The following is a 17,986-nucleotide window of genomic DNA, read 5'->3' as shown; positions in this document are numbered from 1 at the left end:
TATTCCATTAGGTGTCATACGTGTGAAAACAATGACTGGTTCTGGAATGAAAATTCACGATTTGACGAGATGTTTGCAGCAAAGACATGCTGAGTTCAAGTATATTGAGCACTACTGAGTACTTTGATAACTTAAGTCAACAATGAAAATTCAACAAAAAGATACGTGGAAGAAAAGGGCAGTTATTTCTTAAGAACAACTTTTGATAAAACCTATTAATAGCTTCTTACTAAATTGTTCATATTCTGTCTTTACTTCAAGCCAGAGGGTATCCAAAGGCAGAGTCTTGAATAATTATTCCAATGTTGGATCACTTCCTAATTCAATGAGGTGATCCTTTTCTGACTCTGAAAAATGACAGCTTATTTGGGCGGCACGGTGGCACAGTGGTTAGCACTACTGCCTCACAGCGCCAGAGACCCGGGTTCAATTCCCACCTCAGGCGACTCTCTGTGTGGAGTTTGCACATTCTCCCCGTGTCTGCGTGGGTTTCCTCCGGGTGCTCCGGTTTCCTCCCACAGTCCAAAGATGTGCAGGTCAGGTGAATTGGCCATGCTAAATTGCCCGTAGTGTTAGGTAAGGGGTAGATGTAGATGTAGGGGTATGGGTGGGTTGCGCTTTGGCGGGGCGGTGTGGACTTGTTGGGCTGAAGGGCCTGTTTCCACACTGTAAGTAATCTAATCTAATCTAATCTATTGTTTGACTGCAAGAGTGAATGAACAGATCCATTGCATACAAAAATTCAATCTGAGGATTATCTTCAGATGGAAAACATTCCTTAAATTTGACCTCAAGCTTATCCACTTGTTCTGAAATGGGTTTAGTAGTATTGTAGATGCCTCACTTGGTGTTAACTGCTATCCCTAGCAACATCATTGCAAGTTTTAATGCCCTTAAAATGCCCATTAATTGGTAATATAATGCTAAAACATATAGAGTCATAGAGAAGTACAGCATGGAAACACACCCTTCGGTCCAACCCATCCATGCCACCCAGATATGAAAATGTGTTGCTGGAAAACATCGATTCACCTGCTCTTTGGATGCTGCCTGACCTGCTGCGGTTTTCCAGCAACACATTTTCAGCTCCGATCTCCAGCATCTGCAGTCCTCACTTTCTCCATGCTGACCAGATATCCCAACCCAATCTAGTCCCACCTGCCAGCACCCAGCCCATATCCCTCCAAACCCTTCCTATTGATGTACCCATCCAAATTCCTTTTAAATGTTAAAATTGTACCAGCCTCCACCACTTCCTCTGGCAGCTCATTCCATACACGTACCACCCTGTGTGTGAAAACGTTGCCCCTTAGGTCTCTTTTATATCTTTCCCCTCTCATCCTAAACCTATGCCCTCTAGTTCTGGACTCCCCCAACCCAGGGAAATGACTTCATCTATTTATCCTATCTATGCCCCTCATAATTTTGTAAACCTCTATCAGGTCACCCCACGACCTCTGATGCTCCAGGAAAACAGTCCCAGCCTGTTCAGCCTCTCCTTACAGCTCAAATCCTCCAACCCTGGCAACATCCTTGTATATCTTTTCTGAACCCTTTCAAGTTTCACAACATCTTTCCGATAGGAAGGAGACCAGAATTGCATGTAATATTCCAACAGTGGCCTAACCAATGACCTGTACAGCCGCAACATGACCTCCCAACTCCTGTACTCAATACTCTGACCAATAAAGGAAAGCATACCAAATGCCTTCTTCACTATCCTATCTACCTGCAACTCCACTTTCAAGGAGCCATGAACTGCACTCCAAGGTCTCTTTGTTCAGCAACACTCCCTAGGACTTTACCATTAAGTGTATAAGTCCTGCTAAGATTTGTTTTCCCAAAATGCAGCACCTCGCATTTATCTGAATTAAACTTAATCTGCCACTTCTCAGCCCATTGGCCTATCTGATCAATATCCTGTTGTAGAGGACCCAGCACCGATCCTTGTGGCACTCCACTGGTCACAGGCCTCCACCACCACCCTCTATTTTCTACCTTTGAGCCAGTTCTGTATTCAAATGGCTAGTTCTCCCTGTATTCTGTGAGATCTAACCTTGCTAACCAGTCTCCCATGGAGAACCTTGTCGAACGTCTTACTGAAGTCCATCTAGATCACATCTACCATTCTACCATCTTTGTTACTTCTTCAAAAAGCTCAATCAAGTTTGTAAGACATGATTTCCCATGCACAAAGCCGTGTTGACTATCCCGAATCAGTCCTTGCCTTTCCAAATACACGTACATCCTGTCCCTCAGGGTTCCCTCCAACAATTTGCCCACCACTGACATCAGGCTCACTGGTCTATAGTTGCCTGACATGTCCTTGCCACCTTTCTTTAACAGTGGCACCACATTAGCCAACCTCCACTCTTCCAGCACCTCACCTGTGACTATTGATGATACACATATCTCAGCAAGACGCCCAGCAATCACTTCTCTAGATTCCCACAGAGTTCTAGGGCACACCTGATCAGGTCCTGGGGATTTATCCACTTTTATGCGCTTCAATACATGCAACACTTCCTCTTCTGTAATATGGACATTTTGCAAGGTGTCACCATCTATTTTGCCAATTAGTATATCTTCCATATCCTTTTCCACAGTAAATGCTTATGCAAAATACTCATTTAGTATCTCCCCCATTTTCTGCGGCATCACACAAAGGCTGCCTTGCTGATCTTTGAGGGGGCCTATTCTTTCCCTAGTTACCCTTTTGTCCTTAATGTATTTGTAAAAATCCTTTGGATTCTCCCTAATTCTATTTGCCAAAGCTATCTCATGTCCCTTTTTAGCCCTCCTGATTTCCCTCTTAAGTATACTCCTACTGGTTAAGACTAAAATTGGGCCTTTGAAGACAGAAACAGGGGAATATATTAGGTGTAACAAAGAAATGGCAGAAGAATTGAATTGTTACTTCAGATCTGTGTTCACTGGGGAAGACACAAGCAATCTCCCTGAGGTAACAGTGGCTGAAGGACCTGCACTTAAGGGAGTTTATATTTGCTAGGAATTGGTGTTCGAGAGACTGTATGGTCTGAAGGTTGATAAGTCCCCGGGGCCTGATGGTCTACATCCCAGGGTACTGAAGGAGGTGGCTCGAGAAATCGTGGGTGCGTTGGTGATTATTTTCCAGAGCTCGATAGATTCGGGATCAGTTCCTGCGGATTGGAGGGTAGCTAATGTGGTACCACTTTTTAAGAAAGGTGGGAGAGAGAAAGCAGGAAATTCTAGACCAGTTAGTCTGACCTCAGTGCTGGGAAAGATGCTGGAGTCTATTATAGAACATAGAACATAGAACATAGAACAATACAGCGCAGTACAGGCCCTTCGGCCCTCGATGTTGCGCCGATCAAAGCCCACCTAACCTACACTAACCCACTATCCTCCATATACCTATCCAATGCCCGCTTAAATACCCATAAAGAGGGAGAGTCCACTACTGCTACTGGCAGGGCATTCCATGATCTTACGACTCGCTGAGTGAAGAACCTACCCCTAACATCAGTCCTATATCTACCCCCCCTTAATTTAAAGCTATGCCCCCTTGTAATAGCTGACTCCATACGCGGAAAAAGGTTCTCACTGTCAACCCTATCTAACCCCCTAATCATCTTGTACACCTCTATCAAATCACCCCTAAACCTTCTTTTCTCCAAAGAAAACAACCCCAAGTGCCTCAGCCTTTCCTCATAGGATCTTCCTACCATACCAGGCAACATCCTGGTAAACCTCCTCTGCACCCGTTCCAGTGCCTCCACATCCTTCCTATAGTATGGCGACCAAAACTGCACACAATATTCCAGAAGCGGCCGCACCAGAGTCTTATACAACTGCAGCATGACCTCAGGACTCCGGAACTCAATTCCTCTACCAATAAAAGCCAGTACGCCATATGCCTTCTTCACTGCACTATTTACCTGGGTGGCAACTTTCAGAGATCTGTGTACATGGACACCAAGATCCCTCTGCTCTTCCACACTACCAAGTAGTCTACCATTAGCCCAGTAATCCATCTTTTTATTACTCTTACCAAAGTGAATCACTTCACACTTAGCTACATTGAACTCCATTTGCCACCTTTCTGCCCAGCTCTGCAGCTTCTCTATATCCCGCTGTAACCTGCCATATCCTTCCTCACTGTCTACAACTCCTCCGACTTTCGTATCATCCGCAAACTTGCTCACCCAACCTTCTAACCCTTCCTCCAGGTCATTTATAAAAATGACAAACAGCAATGGTCCCAAAACAGATCCTTGCGGAACACCACTAGTGACGGCACTCCAAGATGAATCTTTGCCATCAACTACTACCCTCTGTCTTCTTCCAGAGAGCCAATTCCTAATCCAAACCTCCAACTCACCCTCAATGCCATATCTCTGTATTTTCTGCAGTAGCCTACCATGGGGGACCTTATCAAACGCCTTACTAAAATCCATATATACTACATCTACCGCTTTCCCCTCATCTACCTCCTTCGTCACCTTCTCAAAGAATTCAATAAGGTTTGTGAGGCACGACCTGCCCTTCACAAAACCATGCTGACTATCCTTGATCACATCATTCTTATCCAGATGTGCATAAATCCTATCCCTTATAATTCTCTCTAAGACTTTGCCCACAACAGAAGTGAGACTCACTGGCCTATAGTTACTAGGATTATCCCTACTCCCCTTCTTGAACAAGGGAACCACGTTTGCTAGCCTCCAGTCCTCTGGCACTACTCCTGTAGACAAAGAGGACACAAAAATCAAGGCCAATGGCTCTGCAATCTCCTCCCTTGCTTCCCAGAGAATCCTAGGATAAATGCAATCAGGCCCAGGGGACTTATCTATTTTCACCCTTGCCAGAATTTCCAACACCTCTTCTCTACATATCTCAAAGCCATCCATTCTACTTATTCGTGCCTCAGTATTCATATCGATATTATGAAGGATGAAATTACGACACATTTGGATAGCAGTAACAGGATAGGTCAGAGTCAGCATGGATTTATGAAAGGGAAATCATGCTTGACTAATCTTCCAGACTTTTTTGAGGATGTAACTCTGAAAATGGATGAGGGAGATCCAGTAGATGTAGTGTACCTGGACTTTCAGAAAGCTTTTGATAAACTCCCACACAGGAGGCTAGTGAGCAACATTAGGGCACATGGTATTGGGGGCAAAGTACTAACTTGGATTGAAAGTTGGTTGGCTGATAGGAAACAAAGAATAGTGATAAAAGGCTCCATTTCAGAATGGCAGGCAGTGACCAGTGGGGTACCGCAGGGATCAGTGCTCGGACTGCAGCTTTTTACAATATATATTAATGATATAGAAGATGGTATTAGTAATAACATTAGCAGATTTTCTGATGATTCTAAGCTGGGTGGCAGGGTGAAATGTGAGGAGGATGTTAGGAGATTACAGGGTGACCTGGACAGGTTAGGTGAGTGGTCAGATGCATGGCAGATGCAGTTTAATGTGGATAAATGTATGGTTATCCACTTTGGTGTCAAGAACAGAAAGGCAGATTACTACCTAAATGGAATCACTTTAGGTAAAGGGGCAGTACAGAGAGATCTGGGTGTTCTTGTACACCAGTCAACGAAGGTAAGCATGCAGGTACAGCCCGTAGTGAAGAAGGCTAATAGCATGCTGGCCTTCATAACAAGACGGATTGAGTATAGAAGCGAAGAGGTTCTTCTGCAGCTGTACAGGGCCCTGGTGAGACCACACCTGGAGTACTGTGTGCAGTTCTGGTCTCCAAATTTGAGGAAAGACGTTCTGGCTATTGAGGGAGTGCAGCATAGCTTCACGAGGTCAATTCCTGGAATGGCGGGACTACCTTACGCTGAAAGACTGGAGCGACTGGGCTTGTATACCCTCGCGTTTAGAAGACTGAGAGGGGATCTGATTGTGACATATAAGATTATTAAAGGATTGGACACTCTGGAGGCAGGAAACATGTTTCCACCGATGGGTGAGTGCTGAACCAGAGGACATAGCTTAAAAATACGGGGTAGACCATTTAAGACAGAGATGAGGAGAAACGTTTTCACCCAGAGAGTGGTGGCTGTGTGGAATGCTCTGCGCCAGAGGGCAGTGGAGGCCCAGTCCCTGGATTCATTTAAGAAAGAGTTGGATAGAGCTCTCAAGGATAGTGGAATCAAGGGTTATGGAGATAAGGCAGGAATAGGATACTGGTTAAGGACGATCAGCCATGATCATATTGAACAGTGGTGCAGGCTCGAAGGGCAGAATGTCTATTGTCTACTGCCTTTATATCTTCGAAGGATTCACTTGATCTATCCTGTCTATACCTGACACATGTTTCCTTCTTTTTCTTAACCAAACCCTCAATTTCTTTAGCCATCCAGCATTAGGGGTAATCCAAAATGGAGGATGGGAAAACTTTCTGGCTGTAAGAGCTCTCCTTTTTTTGAGGTATTTTAGGGGCTGGAGGTGATTTCCTCAAATTCCAGGAGCAGCAATTACTGTTTTATATGCTGTTGCATTGTTTTGGAACTTTGGGAAAAAAAGTCAAAACAACAGCAGTTTAAAAGGGGAGAAGAACAGACAAAGGAAGCACATAGTGAGGACAGTGCAGGAGAGAGAGGGAACCTGCACAGTTACTGCCTTTGCTGTTTTTGAATTCATGTGTCGCTGGACATCAGGGTGCATCTGGGAAAATTAACAAACAGTGAATTTCACAACTAATCTTGGAGGAACCTGTTTGGGCGACGTTCACAACACAGAATCAGATAAGTTAATCGTTGTTTTAAGTCTGTCCAAGAGAAAGGCTGCATTAGTGAGTACAATGGGTTCTTTCTTGATTATGTGTTTTTGGAGATAAGTCTCTTGATCAAACTTAAAATATAAGGCATAGCTATTAATTTAACCTGGGCAGTATCTGTAGAGGAATAAGACGGTGTTATTTTCTGTGTCTGTAGATTGTGAAGGAGCAAAAATGGCCTTTGCAGTGATATGTACTTCTTGTCAGATGTGGGAGTTTAAAGAGAGTTTAAGGGTTACTGTGGATCATATCTGCCATAAATGCTGTTGGATGCGAATCTTATCAGATCAAGTGGATCGGTTGGAGAAACAGATAGAAGCGATGAGGAATTTGCAACAGCAACAGTGTGTGATGGATGGCAGTTATAGGAAGGGGGGAAAGTCTCAGATACAATCACATAGATGGGTTAACTCCAGGAAGGGTAAGAGGTAGACAGCTAGTGCAGGAGTCTTTTGTGGATATACCCATTTCAAACAGGTATGCTGTTTTGGAAAATGTAGAGGGCGATGGATTCTTAGGGGAACGTAGCACGAACAGCCAAGTTTCTGGTATGGAGACTGGCTCTAATGCAACAAGGGGTATGTCAGCTTCCAAGAGATCAATTGTGTTAGGGGATTCTGTAGTCAGAGGTACAGTCAGACGTTTCTGTGGCCAGCAGAGAAAAAACAGAATGGTGTGTTGTTTCCCTGGTGCCAGGATCAAGGATGTCTCAGAGAGGGTGCAGAATGTTCTCATGGGGAAGAGGAGCCAGCAAGAGGTCATTGTCCACATTGGAACCAATGATATAGGAAGGGAAAAGGTTGAGATTCTGAAGGGAGATTACAGAGAGTTAGGCAGAAATTTAAAAAGGAGGTCCTCAAGGGTAGTAATATTTGGACTACTCCCAGTGCTACGAGCTAGTGAGGGTAGGAATAGGAGGATAGAGCAGATATTGCATGGCGGAGGGGCTAGTGAATGGGAGAAGGATTCACATTTTTGGATCATTGGAATCGCTTTTGGGGGAGAAGTGACCTGTACAAGAAGGACAGATTGCACCTAAATTGGAAGGTGAGTAATATACTGGCAGGGAAGTTTGCTAGAACTGCTTGGGTGGATTTAAACTAGTAAGGTGGGGGTGGGACCTAGGGAGATAGTAAGGAAAGAGATCAATCTGAGACTGGTACAGTTGAGAACAGAAGTGAGTCAAACAGTCAAGGCAGGCAGGGACAGGGTAGGACTAATACATTAAATTGCATTTATTTCAATGCAAGGGGCCTCACAGGGAAGGCAGATGAACTCAGGGAATGGTTAGGAACATGGGCCTGGGATATCATAGCAATTAAAGAGATGTGGCTCAGGGATGGGCAGGACTGGCAGCTTAATGTTCCAGGATACAAATGCTATAGGAATGATAGAAAGGCAGGCAAGAGAGGAGGGGGATTGGCATTTTTGATAAGGGATGGCATAACAGGGAGAGAATAGGGCCCCTCAAAGATCAGCAAGGCAGCCTTTGTGTGGAGCCGCAGAAAATACTAAATGAATACTTTGCATCAGTATTTACTGTGGAAAAGGATATGGAAGATATAGACTGTAGGGAAATAGATGGTGACATCTTGCAAAATGTCCAGATTACAGGGAAGGAAGTGCTGGATGTCTTGAAACGGTTAAAGGTGGATAAATCCCCAGGACCTGATCAGGTGTACCCGAGAACTCTGTGGGAAGCTAGAGAAGTGATTGCTGGGCCTCTTGCTCAGATATTTGTATCATTGACAATCACAGGTGAGGTGCCGGAAGACTGGAGGCTAGCAAACGTGGTGCCACTGTTTAAGAAAGGCAGTAAAGACAAGCCAGGGAACTATAGACCGGTGAGCCTGACCTCAGTGGTGGGCAAGTTGTTGGAGGGAATCCTGAGGGAATTCCTGTATTTGGAAAGGCAAGGACTGATTAGGGATAGTCAACATGGCTTCATGCGTGGGAAATCATGTCTCACAAACTTGATTGAGTTTTTTGAAGAAGTAACAAAGAAGATTGATGAGGGCAGAGCAGTAGATGTGATCTATATAGATTTTAGTAAGGTGTTCGACAAGGTTCCCCATGGGAGACTGATTAGCAAGGTTAGATCTCATGGAATACAGGGAGAACTAGCCATTTGTTGCCAGGATTTGAACTATAGGGAGAGGCTGAACAGGCTGGGGTTGTTTTCCCTGGTGCTTCGGAGGCTGAGGGGTGACCTTATCGAGGTTTACAAAATTATGTGGGGCATAGATAGAATAAACAGACAAAGTCTTTTCCCTGGGGCCGGGGAGTCCAGAACTAGTCGGCATAGGTTTAGGGTGAGAGAGGAAAGATATAAAAGTGACCTAAGGGGCAGCTTTTTCATGCAGAAGGTGGTACGTGTATGGAATGAGCTGCCTGAGGATGTGGTGGAGGCTGGTACAATTGCAACATTTAAAAGGCATTTGGATGGGTTAATGAATAGGAAGGGTTTGGAGAGATATGGGCCGGGTACTGGCAGGTGGGACTAGATTGGGTTGGGATATCTGGTCGGCATGGACAGGTTGGACCGAAGGGTCTGTTTCCATGCTGTACATCTCTATGACTCTATTCCCTATACCTACCAGCCTTTCCTTTCACCCTGGTAAAAACAATAACTGCAGATGCTGGAAACCAAATTCTGGATTCGTGGTGCTGGAAGAGCACAGCAGTTTAGGCAGCATCCAACGAGCAGCGAAATCGACGTTTCGGGCAAAAGCCCTTCATCAGGAATAAAGTGAGCCTGAAGCGTGGAGAGATAAGCTAGAGGAGGGTGGGGGTGGGGAGAGAGTAGCATAGAGTACAATGGGTGAGTGGGGGAGGAGATGAAGGTGATAGGTCAGGGAGGGGAGGGTGGAGTGGATAGGTGGAAAAGGAGCTAGGCAGGTCGGACAAGTCCGGACAAGTCAAGGGGACAGTGCTGAGCTGGAAGTTTGAAACTAGGATGAGGTGGGGGAAGGGGAAATGAGGAGGCTGTTGAAGTTCACATTGATGCCCTGGGGTTGAAGTGTTCCGAGGCGGAAGATGAGGCGTTCTTCCTCCAGGCGTCTGGTGGTGAGGGAGCGGCGGTGAAGGAGGCCCAGGACCTCCATGTCCTCGGCAGAGTGGGAGGGGGAGTTGAAATGTTGGGCCACGAGGCGGTTTGGTTGATTGGTGCAGGTGTCTCGGAGATGTTCCCTAAAGTGCTCTGCTAGGAGGCGCCCATTCTCCCCAATGTAGAGGAGACCACATCGGGAGTAACGGATACAATAAATAATATTAGTGAATGTGCAGGTAAAACTTTGATGGATGTGGAAGGCTCCTTTAGGGCCTTGGATAGAGGTGAGGGAGGAGGTGTGGGCACAGGTTTTACAGTTCCTGTGGTGGCAGGGGAAAGTGCCAGAATGGGAGAGTGGGTCGTAGGGGGGCGTGGACCTGACCAGGTAGTCACAGAGGGAACAGTCTTTGCGGATGGCGGAAAGGGGTGGGGAGGGAAATATATCCCTGGTGGTGGGGTCTTTTTGGAGGTGGCGGAAATGTCGGCGGATGATTTGGTTTATGCGAAGGTTTGTAGGGTGGAAGGTGAGCACCAGGGGCGTTCTGTCCTTGTTATGGTTGGAGGGGTGGGGTCTGAGGGTGGAGGTGCGGGATGTGGACGAGATGCGTTGGAGGGCATCTTGAACCACTTGGGAAGGGAAATTGCGGTCTCTAAAGAAGGAGGCCATCTGGTGTGTTCTATGGTGGAACTGGTCCTCAATTATAGTGGCTGGCCCCAAAGTGCTCCCCCACTGATACCTCAGTCACCTGCCCTGCCTAATTTCCCAAGAGTAGGTCAAGTTTTGCACTTTCTCTAGTAGGTACATCCACATACTCAATCAGAAAATTTTCTTGTACACACTTAACAAATTCCTCTCCATCTAAACCTTTAACACTATGGCAGTCCCAGTCGATGTTTGGAAAGTTAAAATCCCCTACCATAACCACCCTATTATTCTTACAGATAGCTGAGATCTCCTTACAAGTTTGCTTCTCAATTTCCCTCTGACTATTAGGGGGTCTATAATACAATCCCAATAAGGTTATCATCCCTTTCTTATTTCTCAGTTCCACCCAAATAACTTCCCTGGATGTATTTCCGGGAATATCCTCCCTCAGCACAGTCCTCATGTCCACCCAATCCGATGCTGATATTCTGAACTAACTTCGTGTCTAATTTTGGAATAAATGTCGTCTTTCAGTATAAGTGCTACCCCTTCACATTTACCTAGCTTCCTAGTCTTCTTGAAAGTCACCCATCCTTCAGCTCAGGACCCAATCCTTGTCAATCTGCAGTCATGTTACTTACTTGAAAGTGTGCTCTCAATCTGTTAACATTGTTATGAATACTACATTCTTTCAGATACCTTCAGAACATATACCTTTGTCTTTTTGTTATCTGTGTACCATTTAGACTTGATTGCTGGTGTAGTTCTGTTTTTTTTTGCTCTGCCTCTTTCTGCCATTCTCTGACCCTCACTTCTCATATTACTATTTTCCTCTTTTACCTTGAATCTATCTTTGATATATCATATCATGCCACATTTCATCCTTTGTGGCATGATTTAAATTCCTATCTACTCCCTTAGTTACATGATTTGCAAGAACACTAGTCTCTTCTCTGTTCAAGTACAAAAAAGTGGTCACCAATTTAAGATAATGATGTGGAAACATCTTTTCTCTCAGAGGACTCAGTCCTTGAAATTCTGTTCTTCAAAAGGCAGTCGATGCAGAATCTTTAAATTTTTTTTTGGCAGAGACAAATAAATTCTTGATTAACAAGGGATGAACAATTATCAAGAGTATGCAGGAATGTACTGTTTGGGTTAAAATCAGATCGGACATGATCTTATTGAACAGTGGAGCAGGCTCAAAGGACCAAGTGGCCTACTCTTGTTCTTGTTTGAATGTTTGTGTTGGCTTTATCACTGGTACAGCTTCCACTTTTTATAGTATTGATGCCAGTGGCCAATGAAGCATAAAACCTCATCTTCCATACCAATCTTTGAGCCACATATTCAACTATCCAGCTTTTCATATCTTATGCCAATTTGCACGTAGCTCAGTTAACAAGTCAGAAACCATAAGCTTTGAGGTTCTGCATTATAATTTAGTGCCTGGCTCCTCATACTGTCTGTGTAGAACCTCTCTCCTTGTGCTACTTATGTCATTGGCACTGACATTGACTGAATCTCACCCTTCATATTGACATCATCACGACCTAGTGGCTCAGTGGTTAGCACTGCTGTCTCACATCGCTAGGGACCCGGGTTCGATTCCAGTCTGTGTGCAGTTTGTACATTCTCCCTGTGTTTGCGTGGGTTTCCTCCAGGTGCTCAAGTTTCCTCCCATGATCCAAAGATGTGCAGTATAGGTGAACTGGCCATGCTAAATTGCCCATAGCGTTCAGTGGTGTGTAGGCTAGGTGCATTAGTCAGTGGTAAACTTAGGATACTAGGGTAGGGCAATAAGTCTGGGTGGAATACTCTTTGGAGGGTTGGTGTGGACGTGAAGGGCCGAAGGATCTGTTTCCACACTGTCGGGATTCTATGATATTGCAAATTTTGCTCAAGTCCTGAGCAAACATTCTGGCACTGGGCAAGCAATACTTGTTCTTCACTGAAAAGAATTGTATTGATCCATCTCACAATAATTACCTACTACCACTACGTTCCTTGTTGCTCCCCCAACGATGGTGCCATGGTCAGTTAGCCATGGTCTGAGAAAACCTCAAACCTATTGGACAATTGTGGAGGCTGACAGTCCTGCTGTCTGGGTTCCCTTACTTACCTCTCTCACAATCATATCGCTCTGTCCTTGTCCCTGACTGTTCATCAAATCAGAAGATCCAATGGTAAGTTGTGTTATGGCCTCCTGTTTCAATGAATCTTGATAACTTTCCCATTCCCTGATGCATCACAATGTCTATGGTTCAGCCTCCAGTTCAAACTCTGAGCAGCAACCACTTGAACATTGAACACTTGCCACAGATGGATATGCCCTAGATCATAATGGCATCCATGAGCTCTCATACGCTGCAGCCTTGAACCATCTTGCTGCCGTTAACAAGTTCTAATTATTTGATGACAGTATTCAATTATTTATGTTGCATTTTATGTTTTGTCAACTTTATCATCAATTTTTATACTATGTTAAAACTTAAGGATAGAAAAGACCTCAATCACTTAACACAGACTCACAAAATAGCTCGTTCCTTTCTCTGTAGTACAAGAAAAGCAAACTCCAATGAATCCTCTGAATCTGACTCCCTGATTTAGGGTTTTTATTTCTCATCTGCTCTTCTAGATGATGCTAACTGCCTGTCATGGTGTCATAACTTCAATTTCTCTTTTAAGTGATGCTGACTTACCGAATTGAGAAATTTTTATTAGCCACTCCCAGAATGATACACAAAATATGCTGCAAAGCAAACTCTCCAAGTTGAGATCCAGGCATGCAAATCACTTTGGAGACAATTCAACAGTTGTTATCAGATCTTCAAGTCCAGCAATAAGCAAAATTCAGAAACAACTTTAACCTTGAAGCTGATGACAACTGAACTGTTTATTCTCACCAGCCACGTTTGACTTGATTGAATGATTCCACTTCTATTGCAAATTCTGTTAGAAAACAGTGATTTGTTTCGCAAAGAAAGTCTCATTTTGTTCATGATTTTTGGTTGGAATTTTAATATTTTTGTCCTGCAGCTCCACTCATTTGATGAAAGCATTTAAGTGCTACTGACTGCCTTTTTTTTTAACCTGCTCCTCTAGGTGATGATAACTGCCTGTCATGTGGGTCCTCACTTTGACAGCTCTTCTGGATGTTGCTGACAGCCTGTCTCAGGTCCTTTGGTTCTTAGCTTTTCTGAGTGATGTGGTCTGCCTGTTGTCATCTATGATCTCACATTAATAAGACCCAAAATTTTACTACATCCTGTTTTCCAGTAAGACACTTTAATGTACCCTCACATTCTTATGTTTCTTATCAGTAACTTAAATATTAACAACCTAACTAATCAGTCAATATATATAAAACTGTGTGTAGATCATATGGATGTCCTTTAAGAGACAAAAAATCACAATAAAATTTGTGTTGCTGAAAGATCATTGCAGGAGCTGTCACTGAGGTTTGGACAAATCATGTAACAGTGGTTTCAAATTCTACCGTGGCAGTTTCAGAAATTGACATGGTGTTTTTTTTGTAAAAATTGGAATTTAAAACATTGTCAACAATCAAAGTGCTAAGAAAATTATGAAGTGGTTATATATAAACTTTAAACTATAGTCTACAGACTGCATCAAGTTTAAGACATGGAATGGAAGACTTGCTAAATTGAAGGGCCTTTTTCTGTGCTGTAGACCTCCATATTAAAAGACTATAGAGTGACAAAATTAGGTTGTCTTAAAACTCATTTTGTCCATAAATGTACTTTAGGAAAGGAAAGATATCAGCATTTGTATGTTTCAGCCCTATATATCATTTCATTCTGACATCAACATGTTGACTCTGAATTGTCCTCTGATGTGGTTTAGTAAGGAAAGTTTTCACCTCTGTTCAATAAACTAGGAATCAGCAAAAATGTCAAGCCTTCCATACCAAAATGAACTTCTATTAAAGTTACACATTTTTTCCAGGACTAATCTAACTAGTACATCTTACCTTTTTCTCATGCAGAATTCGCTCCTCCTCTATAGTCTCTGTGACAATAGCAAGGTCATCAAGTGCTTTCATCAACTGCTCATTAGGCACCATCGTCTGAATAAGAATTTGACTTTGCCTTTTAAGTTTCTTTTGTTCCAAAAGCATCTGCCGTGAAGACAAATTTATTTAAACTGCAATCACATTTCTGAACAAATTTTTTATTTAGTTTGCAACATGACCACTGGTGATCTTTTCCCTATGTTATCCATCTTAGGAAATTTGTGCCTGCCTGTTTTGAGAGTCATTTTCATCATCATCATCAAATCTAATGCCTGGAATGGTACTAATCACTATGGAAGGCTCATAGCCTCACACTAATGCTAGGGTCATGATTAAATAGTTTCTTCTCAAATTCATCATTTATGCTTTAGCTGATGGTATTCTGGCCAACTCGCTTTTTACCATCAATTTAGATGCTCCTAAAGAGTGCATTGTCTCCACACACCTCTTTTCAATGATTTACTCCAGTCATACATCCACTTTTTTTTGCTTATGTTATATTGCATACACAAAGTCCATGTCCTCCAGGTCTCTCAGCCCAATGACTATATCACTGCATTTTCATTTCCCCCGTACCATTGAATGGGATCATCAAAGTCCAGTTTTATGCCTTCAGTGTTGTTTTTTGTCTCTTTCAGATAATGACAAATATGTTTAATGGCTCCAACAACCTACAAGTTAAGTTCTTTTCCTGACAAAGTAACTAACCTGTGTCATTGCTTGACCCATCATCCAATTTAACCAAAACATTAGTTTAATGAAACAACTGTCCTTGTTACACTTTACAATTGTCCCCAGTTGCACCTAGGTGTGCTATAAAATATGAATCTCAAAACTAAAAAAGGCATATAACCATTCTATGACATGGAAATTGCTGGTTAGCTTGAACAAGCAATGTATATGTAGACTTTAAGGCAGCTGATGCATTCTGAAAGTCAAGCTCACAAAAGCCTGGCACATTGCTAGATTTTACTTTTATTTCTTGCTTGTTAGTTTGTCCTGATGTAATTTTTAAGCCAGAGATTTGGAAGGGGCTGTTTTAGAGGAAATCCAGATGATATAAACATTACAGGTGGTCTACAAAGGGTTCCTGATGAAGGGCTCTTGCCTGAAATGTTGATTCTCCTGCTCCCTGGATGCTGCCGGACCTGCTGTGCTTTTCCAGCACCACACTCTCGATTCTGATCTCCAGTATCTGCGGTCCTCACTTTCTCCTACAAAGTTCCATTGTTTGAGCTTAAGTGGCTGGCCAAGACAGAGAGTTTGGACACTTCAATCCCAGCAAATGCTTGAAGAGCTGTCATAAACTAGGTTGAGGGGGGGAGGTGGGGTGCAATGATTGTTTTCTTTGCATCTCAAGTCGAAAATTGTACATGAGGGTAGAGTGGAGAGAGATCATGATAAGTATAATTTATCCATATGTTCTTATCTGATTATTACAGCATATATGACTTAATGCTTAATCTGACAACAATTGATGTATGTTGTCAACGTACTTGGAGGACAATGCTAGTTAACATTTATTAAACAATACGCCAATCAAAAATAATATTTCAAACAAGTAACATGATGAGGGTCTACAATTCAACACCAGTACTGGGAATATATCGTTTTTTGTAGTCTTGAAAATGTAACCATTCAGATACACTGTATTTCATTGATCTGATATTAACTTTCGTACCTCATGGGCAAAAGTTTCTGCCTCCTTTCGGAGATCCTTCTCCAGATCCAGACTTTTTTCCAGGTCCTCATATTCCTCCAGGGCCAAAATGGAAACTTACAGAAACACAAATTTTAATTTTTTTTAGATTACATTATAGTTATACCATATTTTGAAGCAAAAGTTACTTTCTGTATTAGTAAATATTTTTACTTAATTCATAGATGAAGAAGTAACAAAGAGGATTGATGACAGCAGAGCAGTAGGTGGGATCTATATGGACTTCAGTAAGGCATTCAACAAGGTTCCCCATGGGAGACTGATTAGCAAGGTTAGATCTCATGGAATACAGGGAAAACTAGCCATTTGGATACAGAACTGGCTCAAAGATAGAAGGCAGAGGTTGGTGGTGGAGGGTTGTTTTTCAGACTGGAGGCCTGTGACCAGTGGAGTGCCAAAAGAATTGGTGCTGGGTCCACTACTTTTCATCATTTATATAAATGATTTGGATCTGAGCATAAGAGGTATAGTTAGTAAGTTTGCAGATGACACCAAAATTGGAGGTGTAGTGGACAGTGAAGAAGGTTACCTTAGAATATTAGAGTTGGGAGGTCATGTTGCAGCTGTACAGGACATTGGTTAGGACATTGTTGGAATATTGTGTGCAATTCTGGTCTCCTTCCTATTGGAAAGATGTTGTAAAACTTGAAAGGGTTCAGAAAAGATTTACAAGGATGTTGCCAGGGTTGGAGGATTTGAGCTATAGGGAGAGGTTGAATAGGCTCAGATTGTTTTCCCTGGAGTGTCAGAGGCTGAAGGGTGACCTTATAGAGGTTTATAAAATCATGAGGGGCATGGATAGAGTAAATAGACAAAGTCGCTTCCCTGGGTTGGGGGAGTCCAGAACTAGAGGGCATAGGTTTAGGGTGAGGGGATAAGAGATATAAAAGAGACCTAAGAGGCATCTTTTTCATGCAGAGGGTAGTACGTGTATGGAATGAGCTGCCAGAAGAGATGGTGAAGGCTAGTACAATTGCAACATTTAAAAGGCATTTGGATGGGTATATGAACAGGAAGGGTTTGGAGGGATATGGGCTGGGTGCTGGCAGGTGGGACGAGATTGGGTTGGGATATCTGGTCGGCATGGACAAGTTGGACCGAAGGGTCTGTTTCCGTGCTGAACATCTCTATGACTGTGTGTGTGTAACATATGTCCCTTCAACCTGAGTGAAAAATAAGATTATTTGTTGCAAACCTGAATGCCATTAATGGATTATAGAAGTCACATGCATGAAAATGTTTGAATCTACAGTAATCAGTACTTTTTATTAATTGTATGAAAAGTGAAACATTTAAGAGAGAATCTAGACAATGAAAAGCTTTTAATCAGTTCAAAGAAGACCAAACTGCATCAAATGCAAATTGACTTGCTTGTAGAGTTAGAAATAGTTGATAGCGGTTACTTCAGTGTAAGGACTGTAGTTTGTGAAAACTTCCAGGATGTTTGGTTAGAACTCTGCAAATTATTAAGGCACTGAGGAAATCTAAGTGGGTTGAGAGGACAAGGGAAAGACTTCTGATCTCTCAGAACTGGAATGGAAAAGCAGTTAAATTGACATAAAGGTTTATTGGAAAGGAAAGTTTCTCTAGGTTTTGGTTAATTTTAAATTGATTTTTTTATTCATCAGAAGTGGGCATCGTTGGCAAGGCCAACAGTTATTGTCTATACCTATTTGCCCAGTAGGCAGCTAAGAACCCTCCACATCGCAGTGGGTCTGGATCTAGTAAGGAAGGAAGCCTTCCTTCCATAAAGGGCAT

At 42.9% G+C, this 17,986-nt stretch overlaps 1 protein-coding gene across 1 annotated transcript in view; it reads right to left on the bottom strand.

Moving 5' to 3' along the window:
- shtn1 (shootin 1) overlaps positions 1-17,986 on the bottom strand; it is a 109,863-nt gene that overhangs the window by 20,720 nt on the left and 71,157 nt on the right. Inside the window, 2 exon segments of the mRNA XM_072557342.1 lie at positions 14,467-14,613; positions 16,190-16,284. Coding sequence (XP_072413443.1) covers positions 14,467-14,613; positions 16,190-16,284 — 242 coding nt within the window.

This window comes from Chiloscyllium punctatum, chromosome 38 (genome assembly GCF_047496795.1).
Source record: "Chiloscyllium punctatum isolate Juve2018m chromosome 38, sChiPun1.3, whole genome shotgun sequence".
Lineage (NCBI taxonomy): Eukaryota > Metazoa > Chordata > Chondrichthyes > Orectolobiformes > Hemiscylliidae > Chiloscyllium > Chiloscyllium punctatum.
The sequence above is the reverse complement of the archived record's forward strand: the minus strand, read 5'-3'. Positions and strand labels throughout refer to the sequence as shown.